The 11,394-nt window shown below is 30.1% G+C and overlaps 1 protein-coding gene across 1 annotated transcript in view; it reads right to left on the bottom strand.

Moving 5' to 3' along the window:
• Positions 1-1,842: 1,842 nt before the first annotated feature.
• Positions 1,843-11,394, bottom strand: part of LOC129231304 (vesicular integral-membrane protein VIP36-like) — a 36,693-nt gene continuing 27,141 nt past the window's right edge. The window contains exons 7-9 of the mRNA XM_054865592.1: positions 10,416-10,480; positions 2,722-2,776; positions 1,843-2,147 (exon numbers count right to left, since the gene is read on the bottom strand). Coding sequence (XP_054721567.1) covers positions 1,999-2,147; positions 2,722-2,776; positions 10,416-10,480 — 269 coding nt within the window. The 3' untranslated portion in view covers positions 1,843-1,998. The remainder of the gene's footprint in view (positions 2,148-2,721; positions 2,777-10,415; positions 10,481-11,394) is intronic.

Raw genomic sequence — 11,394 nt, 5'->3', positions numbered from 1 at the left:
AGTTTAACACTGAGAAATTTTTCATGCACAATTTATTGCTTTGAAGAAAAGATAGATATCAAAAGGTATAAGGCCTTAGAAGCTTCAGGCTGTCTTTGAATCAGAAGAAGGAAGGAGGAGATCGAGCGATATCCCTCTCCAAATTTACCAAATTGAGGTCTTAAAAATGCAGTTTTAGTCAATCTTTGGTGGTGTTAGTGATGGCCAGGTGACAGGTTTCAGAGTCCATCTGAGGAGAGCCATTTCAGAAATGTTTTGATATTCTTCTTTCATTTCAATGATGCAATTTTATGCTGTATATGTTGAGATGTTTGGAAATGTGATGGTGGTCTGCCCAGAACTCATTTGATATCAAAATCCCAAAAGCACAATTTGGGGCCTTTTTGATCAAAGGAATGTAAAAGGGCAGGATCCTTCAGAAATTTTTTGAAATTGAAGTCCCAAAAAGGCAATTTAAAACTAGCTTTGGTGACTCCAAAGAGGAAAGTGAAAGCCAAAGTCTCTATGCCAGTCAGCTGTCCCTACCTGCTTCTCTCTGGCGACATCAATGCTCAGTAGTAGTTTTTGGGATTTCCTGGGCTTAGTTTTCTATTAAAATGTGGGTAAAGAAACGTATGTTCAACTATATATATATATATATATATATATATATATATATATATATATATATATATATATATATATATATATATGTATCTTTACCAGTTTGCAAGCTTCCTTGCAGGCCCGTGAAAAATCTGCTCACGGACTGCAGGTTGAAGACCACTGCTTTAGACCAAAAGCATTCGGGGATTAGATAAGTCTCGCCTCTAATGGTAGTTAGATGTTTAGAGCATCTGCCTTCGTTGCATTTTTGTAGCTGTTTGTGCAAGTCTAAAGGATGAACTCTTGTTTAGTTTATTATATATTTATTAAATACTGAATGGCAAGAATCAGTTTTCAATTATGAATCATGAATAGAAAAAACGTCATTTAGATTCCCCAATGTGAAAAAACAGAATTCTTGTTGGAAAGAGTTTGCATAGGTCCAGTCCATTTTCATGGACCTTCTTGATAGCTAATGAACACGTTAAAGATAGTGAGTTCCACAAAACCTACATTTTGAATTTTAATTTTTTGCTCATTGAAACAGTACAAAACAATGAAGTTCCTCTCTAGCTATATTGGCCATCTTACCAGCTAGAATGATGTAAGCTCGCAGCTTCTTCTTCACTTCTTTCATTAAATCTTTGATAACTCCCACATACATCAATTCTGTTTGAAAATTATTGCTTATTTCTTACGCAGAAACTTTTCAAAATTGTGCAAACTCTTCCTTCATCATCAAAACCATAATTGACGAAATTCTAAGAACAATATTTTAGTCACAGATACCTTTAAGATATAATTTCAAATATAAAAAAACTACACACATTGCGATCAACACACAGACAGCAGCCACCTTAGGCTAGCATACAATACCTTTTTTTTCGTCTTTTTGTTAACAATTTGCATGCATTGTATTCATTATACAGACATAGAAATCAGCATATAAAAGAGTAAGCCTTTTTTTCTTCATCAAATAATCTTAAGCTACAATTACTTAACATTTCAGCATTACAAATTATGAAAAAAAAGTCTCAAATTGTTTCACTTAAAAATTAAAATAACAGACTAATTTGAAGAGTAAATAATACTAAGTTTGAATGCAAATATTTGACTGTATATTGGCACAAAAAGTAATATATTAAAACACATTGAAAAACTGCATGAATATTAAAAATAAACTTACCAAGCACACCAAGCATGTTTTAGATTGCAGTAATTTCAACAATTTATCTACAAATCAAGAACTAATACAAATTCAAAATGTGTAATTTTATTCAAATATGAAGGCATTTTTAAATAGAAATACAACTGTTCTTATATTTGAACAAATATACACATCAAAGTCTCGAATTATTCCAGTCAGTTTGGATGATTCAAAATTTTTTTAATGTCTTAATTTAGAACCACTTTTCAGTAAAGCCTCTTCCTTGAATTATCTTGACTTCTTTGGAAGACCATAACACCACCTACTATACACACACAGATTCCGAGAAGAGCACATACAATTATTAAAAATAATTTAATTCCAGACATAGGAGGAGGTGGATCATCTATGTGATCTGCAAGCAAAGAAACAAAAACTTAATCAATACAGATATAATTAGTGTTTTACCTTATTTTATACATACCTCCAACAGTGTAGTAAGTAAAGAAACTAAATAGTACGTATGAAGCACACAATTACAAATAAAAGCGTAGTTCATACAAAAAATAGTGAAAAGTTGAAATAGGAACAAATACAAAAATGTCTTACAAGAAATAATGCAGTAAACTACAGAAAACTTAAATGATCTAAGGAAATTACATTGATTCTTAATTTATGCACTCAAAAAGTGTAAAGACGATAATACTAAGACTTGCATGAGATGTGTTAATAAAGGTATATTCCACTGGGCTATCTAACCAATAAATAAAGGTAAAAAGTCTTAATAATAATTATTAGGATAGTGGAGCTGCTTACATTGTTGTGCAGGAGCACGTATAAAGTGACAATGAGGTAAAGTACAAATGAGGTTTAATACTTTTAGCTTTTTTTTTTTTTTTTTTTTTTTGCATTCTTCAAAGTTAGCTTGAGTTCACAATACATTCAATAAGAGCTAAGAAAGAATAACAGACAAAATAAATGTTTTATACCTCTAGGCGGTGCAAAAAATGCAGCTGCTGGGGAAATTTTTGAACGATCTTCCTCCTAAAATGAAGCAAAATTGACGTAAGCATAGTGCTGCTTCAGTTCAATGCTAAGATATCTTGGAAAAATGATTTTGAAATATCTACAAACACATATAGAGTAATGGATGCTTTATTTCTTTTTACATAGAGATATGTTGAATTTCAGTTTGTTAACTCTAATTTAATTTTGCTTGCTACATTTTCTGTATTACAAAAACATGCTTAAATCAGTAAACCACAAATCACCAATTTTTTTAAATCTTTCACATATAACCCTATCTAATGATCGGAATAAAATTTTGCATTGATTGCTGTCTTTAAAATATTGAATTCGTGTTTTTTTATAGGCAAAATTCAAGGTTTTGTAATTTGGAGGGGGCAATATATTCTTTAATTTTAAGTTTGAACAACAAAAATTCCAAATGATGATGGAACGTTATAATTTTCTTAAATTTTATAACAGTAAAACAAATTAAACTTAACATATTTTAGGATTTTTCTGAAAAATTCTTTTCCATTCACTCAAAGGGGTTAATTGCAAGAAATTTCTTATTTCTATCAATAGTATTTTCAGAAAACTCTTAAAATGCGCCAAGTAGCCAAGTATAGTTTATTTTGTTACTGTAAAAAATAAATAAATATAATATATTGAACTTTCATAACAACTGGAATTTTCGTTATGCAAAGTTTAAATGAAAGAATATAGTGCACCCTCCAACATAACAAAACACCTATATTTAGAGGTGAATTTCACCCCCTTAAAAGTGTTAATTGCAGATTAAAAAAAAGACTGTTGAATATGCAAAGTTTTGCTCCAAACTTTGTCTGACATCCTGGTAGGGTTACTTGTCAGCATTGAACAATGGCAGTGATATGAACAAAAATGTTAAATATAACAGGAAAGTATGATAGCAACACATCAAATAGTGATATTTCCAGATAGTTAACTCTTGATAAGTGGAATATTATTTCACCTCAAAAATTTCAGTGTCCCAAACTCTGGAGAAGGCAGTGGAACTCTAAGATTTTAGTCAGTCCCTCGGGACTTTCAAGTTATCGAGAATTGACTGTACTATAATTCATGTTTTTTCGAGATGAATATTCCAAGAGTGCAATGCTTATTCCTCCAGATCAAAACATGAAAATAAACTTATTTTGGTTTGCAAATTACAATGGAAAATTTCATGCACAGAAAACTCCCGATTATCTGCAGAACAGGGTGGCACTAAATCTTGGAGATAATTCGCAAAAGGTTGTTAGGTAAAAAACAAAACTAGTAAATTCAATAACTCAAAACAATTCAACAATAATCACATGCATTTAAACTACAGCTGAAATTGATAATAGTGTATGTAAAAGCTAAAAAATGATCGCTCATATCGCAAACGGATTACACATACAGTGAAGCACCATTTGTAAGTTTCTCTTTGGTATGTTTTATTCAATTATACATTTTCAAAATTGGTTCCTGCAGAGAGTAATACATAGTAACATATCATACCTATCATAGGTTTCTTCATTTATGGGTCATTCTTTGAAAAGTGTAACTATTCTGTCACACGCCTTTTACAGTAAAAACTTTAAGAAACAATTCATTTAACAATGATTTTTAATTTCATCAAAATTATATCTATTTAAACTTGCCAACAATTTTTCAAAAAAATAATTTTTATTTTAGTATATTTTTGGTTCATAACATGTGAATTCTCACCTCTGTGGCATGTCACACATCTTGTGTGATTGTTTATGTTGGTTAATAACTTATTTAATTAAAAGTATATTCTTATTTATTTATTATTCCTTTCACAAGTGTCTCAATTGTTTAAGTATATTTATTTTTTTATATTGTGTTTTAGTTCGTTTTAGTAGGACAAGGAGTCATGTCACACAATAAATTCTCACCTCTGTTACCTAAACACAAAATGCCATTCCACATTAACACGTGGCAGTAATGACATCATATTTTATTTTCCATGATGCAAGGGAGCCCCCTTGTTTATTTTCAGCCATAGTTGAAGTTGTGAGATTTTTGTCGAAAAACAAGAAAATAGATTTTGCTTCAAAAACTGAGTGTGCTTATTCTGACTTCTCAGTTCCGTGAACTTGAATTTCAGGCATGTAAATTAGTGTAAAAAAATTAGTGAAAATGTTTTCATATGCTTAACATGTGCAGATTGTAGTTAGAAGAAAAAAAAAAATTCCCTGCCAAATGTATCTATTAGGCCTATATTAATGGAAAATTCTTCACCTCTGTGACAGACCTTATCAATATTATTTCTGAGGTGAAAATAAATGATGGAGGGGAAATACATCAATTATAGGCATTCTACCAAAATTGACGGTGTATACTCAAATTACCAAAAACTATTTTTTAAACATACATTTGAAACTACTAATTATGCTGTACTTTAATTAAGAGAGTTTAATATATTCACACTAATTACTGAAATAGTTGATTGTTTGCACAATTAACAAATTGCTACTTTGATATTTAATTGGCCTCAATTTTTTAAATATTAAAAGGTAAACAAGGCATTTTTTAATTTTTTTATTTAAGAGTAAAATAATTGGAACCTAGCTGGGCCATTGTTTATGGTTACTTCTAGAAGGTAACACTTTCATGTAATAATGGAAAAAAAAGGTTTCGAAATTGAAAAATATTTGCATTCAAATGTTATGTTTTCTGGAGGACCCTTATACACTCTTTTCATACAGTCCCATCAAAAATGTACAAACGGTGCTTCACTGCACAAGTGAGTCGACTACGTAAACAGATTAACTTGAAGTGTCCTGTTAAAAAATTTACACCAAAATGTACAGGGAAGGGGAATTTTTTCCAACAAAACTGGTCTGGTCACTTATTTACTCGCATATATAGGGTAGATCTAAAAATTAGCAAGAAAGAAACTAGAATGTCTAAAAATATTTTTTTCATGAGTTAAATTAAAATGGGTGAATATATAAAATAAATTCAGTCAATCATCGCAGGGAATTTTATTATTTTTTTGGAAAGTAAGAAACATGGTGTATAATCTGCATTGCAGATAACCTGGAGTATACTGTATGAGATTTTTTTCTGAAGAGAGCTTGGAAGATATTGTTTTCTGCCAAGCAGATGCTGTAATAAAAATTTTGTAAAACAGCTTTGAAAACTATGCCATTAAAAAATAAATAAAAAGCAACTAATAAAATACCTTTTACACATTTTTCACATTACATTAAACAAAATACCTATATTTTTAGAACTAGTAACCTTCACAGCCTAATGTTTTAACAGTTTCTTACTATTCAGAGGCTGTATACACTGACTCTGCATTACATGTTTATTAGCAAGTCTCATTTTTCGAGTTCAAAATATCAATGAGCTAAAACAAATTTCAATTTCCCACTTTTTCCACAGATAATCTTCTTCTCTTTAATTTAAAATCTCCTTTTAGACATATTTTCCAAAAATAGCTAAAATAGGTTCAGCGCACCTTAAGGGTCAATCTACCAAAATACGAAACTTTTTTAACTTAACACAACCAGTAGTTTCTTCTAAGTAGATGAAAGTAATCAAATGATGATCACCTTTCATCATTATCACTTGAACACTAGAGCAGACTTAGATAAAATGAAAAGCTTTCTGCAAACACAAATCCTAACTGGATAATTTTCTGCAAATAATTATTTTGCCTAACTCACCCTTTAATAAAAAATTAAATTTATATTCAAATATGAAAGGAAAAAAAAAGTGCTTTAAATCATTTAATTTTTTTTAACAATAACATATAGTTTGCTTATTTTTCACCAACTGAAGAAAACTGCCAAAACCATTATTTTTTTACACATGTGCTTTAAAAGGCTTTTGGAGAAAGGCTATAACAGAAATATACTCTGGGATTTTCTTAAAAATACCCCTAAAAAAATAATAATTTAAATCAACGTTAGCAGTTTGAAAAAAAAATTCTGCAGAGCCAAAAATTTTCTGCGAACGCCGTTCACACGTCCGTCTATATTATGCAAAACTGCACTAGAGTGTAAATGTTTTCTCTTTTAGTCACAAACAAGAATGGGGGTCCTTGAAGTAAAAGCAAATAATAAGGGTTCCATGGTTGAAAACATTTGGGAACCGCTGGTATAGAATATGCTATAAATGAAACTAGTGCTAAAAGTTAAAAATATATATACATATTATTACAAAAACATTTTTTCTACTAGTTCATTGGGTAATTGTGTTTTTAAACAATATGCTTAGAACTTTAACCCTGTCCCCGATTTTATGTTTTCCTGCATGGTATATCTATTATTACTAGTTTGACGGAAAACATGCAATGGGATCCCACTGTATTTCTTTTCTGAATTGTGATCAATATTTGGATTTTGTACAACAGTTACCTCTGGAATCCTGAAAATATTGTTGCGATGGTTACTAAAAACATAATCAGAGAACTTGGTTTGCATCGAATAGTGATGGAAGGTCAAAGAATTTGTACAACAAAAATTTACACAATTCCAGAACTCAATTTTGACAAGGGTTTAAAAATGTCATTTTTCAGATCTTTTAGGCCCTGTAAACTATAAAGGGCAAACAAACATATGATTAGTTAGATTTTCTCACTAGTCTGATTCCAGTGATTAGTCTTTTTTTTCATTTTATTTTGTGTGTTTGTCCCCTAAGCGAGTTATCCCATTTGAAATGAGTAAAAGTTTCACATTTGACCTTGAACTTTGGTCAGCTGCCGTTATTTTAATTATCCCTTCACAAAAATCTGATCAACCAAAACGGACCTTTCACAAAATCCGGACCAACCAAAACGGACCCTTCACAAAATTCTGATAAACAAAAACGGATCTTTCACAAATTGTTTATTGCAAAGCAATATTGTTTGAGCAAATCTCAAATCAAAATAATGCAGCATGTTTGGAACCTTTTTTAAAGTTATATTAGAGATGTCAAGTTATACTAATTTTGCAAAAGAAAAAAAAAAGGCGCTCTTGTGATGCTCCTGCCAGCGATAAATAACTACTAAGGCCTAATAATTGCTTATTGTTGGTTTCTATAAAAGAAATTAACAGCTGAAAGTCAGTTTGGTTTATAATTTTGCTTGTTTGTTTTATGAAGTGGTGTTGTTGCAAACTGAAAAGTCAGTCGTAAGCACTTTTCTCCCAGCTCATGATTTAATAAACAATAACATACAGCGAAATGAACTTAGGACTGCAAAGGATAGTAGGGATGGGGGGGGGGGGGGTGTGAATGTGATCGCTTTAGATAGGGTTACCAACTTTAAACTTATCGCCTATTTAGCATCTGGCGGGTGCGATGTTTAACTGTTATTTTGGGAGAAAGTTATATGGGTTTGATTTTTCAATGTTAAAAAGGATAATTAATTTTAAATAAACTCTTTTATTTATTGTTTTTTTCTTTAGATGCCTACATTTTGAAAAGCGCTTTATTAGGATGCAAATAAATGAAAAGTCTTTTTATTTTTGTAACAATGATTATTTAAGATTTTAAAGAGGAATTCCATTTTCTTTTATGAGTCAAAAAATTAAATGCTGAATTGATGGCTTATTTTTTATTTATTTATTTATTTTGATTCAACTGTGTCCAGACATTAATGAAATGTTTATCATAGGACTCTAAAGTGCAATTCTAAAATAATTTTGTCAGAAATATTTATTTTACAAGCCGTTTTTATACTTTTGATGCTTTCACTTTGATTATTGCGATCTCTTTGCATCCGCTTTGGGAATCTGATTTTTCGAATTTTTGATGTTTAGTACGCTTTGTTAAGAGGTAAACAATTAAAATATTTTTTATTTTTGTAAAAATCATGGAGTTTATAAGTTTTAAACGAAATTCTATGCTTTTTAACAATGTCTTGGTTCAAAAAGTTAAATGCTGAACCCCTGCCTGAATTTCTTTATTACAATTATTTTAAATACTATACATATAACATTTCTAATATAATTTAACATAATGTAGAATGGTAAATAAATATTGATACTTGAGGGGTGCCCATCTCCCAGAGTGTATGCCGCCCTCCCGTACTCCAATACTCGAAACACACTCAAGAATGATATTCTCAACAGAAAAGAGGGAAAACACTCAACATTAAATGTAAATGCAGTTTGCGCCACCTCAAAATTCAAAAATTTCGTTTTTACAACAAAAAAAAAATTTTTTTTTGCAAAATTTGATTTTTCACAGAAATTGATTTTTCACAAAAATAATTGATTATTCACAAAAAACGGACCCTGTGAAAAATCCTGGACAGACCCCTGTATCTTGTGTACTTAAACACCATAATATAAAATTAACTAGCCATAAATGTAATTTAAATAGATTTGGGTCAAAATTAGAAGGTTTAAAAGCCTCATTTTTGACTGCGAAAACAACTTTTAATGGCCTCTAAAAATTCAAAGGAAAAGATTAGAGAAAAAATAAAATTGTTTTTAAACATCTTTCATGCACAGCTTTTTTAGAATATTAAATTCAAAAAAAGAAAAAAATGAAAATGTTGGAACACAGTCAGATGATAAATCTGTACTGTTTGACCCTGAAGTAGCAGATCACAGGGAGTTGAACATTATACAGTAAACTCCAGATTATACACGAAATAGAGTGGAACAGTAACCAAGGACAAGCAAAAATAGGGGGTTATTCTGAATAATAAGTTAAAAACGATACTAGTGTACAGACCTAGATAAAATTTTACACTGTCTGTGAACTCAAAGAATTTCTTTAAAATTTCCTCTGAAAAAATCCAGTGCACTACCTGAATCCCACTTCACTAACAGCAAAAACTTAAAGCCATATATGCGAGTAAATCTCCACTATGACTAAAATATCACGATTAATAAATGTGTTAGATTATTAAAAAAAAACTGTAAATGAAGAATGTTGTAAAAAAAACACCAAAACTGTCTGCAAATTTTGTAAATTTTCTGCGAACAGCAGTCGTGTGTTCGTCTATATTACCTGGGTTTGCTAGTGTATACAACTAAAAAATATGAGTAATACTCACACATACATTTAAATTATGGCTAAAAACATTGCTACATTGCATCTACTAACATTGAATGTAAATATATATATATAAGCTATGCTAAAAGCGAACAATAAAATAATTATTAGTTCAAAAACCATTTAAAGACCCTTAAGAAAACAAATTGTGAAAAGACCCGCCGATAATCGAACCGCCAATAATCAGGAGTTTGTAGTAACTTTGAATAGCAAATTTCAATTTCATTATCTCAAAAATTCATGTCCCTGATCATAAAAATGTCTATCAATAAGTAGTTTGAAACTGTTTTACCATACGTTTTAGAGATAATCATGAGCATAAATTGTCAATCAAAGATACATTCCATTCACTATAGCTTCTGGAAGTTATCATTATGGGTTTTTTAACTGAGTGGCATTGTTTAAGTCCTAAGAAATACAGGTTGTTTCAAATTAAGGGCTTTCAAAATTTTATACATGATCCAGAAACTAGTGTATATAAAAGACAAAAGAGAATGACAGTTAACTAATTTTGATATTTCTCTTGAAAGTTTCAATAGTCAAAACAGGTAAATTTCTGATTACAGATACATCACTATTGTAAAATGAACAATAAAGAATAATGTAGAATTATGTAAATCATTTTCATTGGGAATCTAAATGTACTTACAGCACTTATTTTATCATCAGGTACTTCTAATTCATACAAGCGTATTGAAATAATATCATGGTTATCTGTAGAATAAAACAATCAGTAGCATAAAGTGACTATTACAAGATCATAAATAATGCATGAAAAAAATAAAAATTAGTGAACATTTTAATGTCCTGTAAAAGCAACATAGTTCATTTAACTTATTTGAAATGAACTATAATCTGATAAAATTTGGACTCAGAATTTTTTTAATTCAGTTTTAAACCACTTTAATTGATCAAAAATTTGTAAGTTAGTGCAGACATCAGTAATATTCTCAAGGGTGAGAACACCATTTAGTTTTTCTGAGCTAAAAATCTTTTCAGCATTACTTATTTTTAAAAAAGTTCGGAGCAGGACAGATATCTTTTTTTTTTTTTGCAGAATGTTATCAAACAGTGACAGATAGAATCTATTTATAGGGGTTCCATTCATAGGAAAACTGCAGAAAGTTCCAATAAAAAAGGTTTTGATGTTAGTTTTCAACTTCAACTTTTTGGATTATGCATCTGTGACTGGCAAAAAAAAAAAAAAAAAATTATATTCTCCCTCATGAGTAACTACGTCAGTAGAATGTATTATTTGCAGTAAATATCCTCTGCAGATGATATACAGAAATGTCAGCTCTAGAACATGAAACAATTATTCTAGGCTTACTTATCATACAGAGTGCAGAACTTTAAAGACAGAGAAAACCTATTAAGCGTCTCTTATTTTCATGTCAAAGCCTAATGAAACTGACTTAGTTCCCAGATTTGAAGTTGCTTGCAGTAAAAATTATAATGTACGGAAATATTTTGAGTTTCTTATACATTAGAAAAGTTTTTGATCATCAAAAAATATTTATGTATAATCTCAAGATGTAGAGTCAGGTGGGGTAATCATGATGACAAGGTAGTTGAAATACTCATACTGAGAAAAACTTTTCTTAAATGTTTTATCAAATCCTATGTGT

The sequence above is a fragment of the Uloborus diversus genome, chromosome 10 (genome assembly GCF_026930045.1).
Source record: "Uloborus diversus isolate 005 chromosome 10, Udiv.v.3.1, whole genome shotgun sequence".
Classification (NCBI taxonomy): Eukaryota; Metazoa; Arthropoda; class Arachnida; order Araneae; family Uloboridae; genus Uloborus; species Uloborus diversus.
The sequence above is the reverse complement of the archived record's forward strand: the minus strand, read 5'-3'. Positions and strand labels throughout refer to the sequence as shown.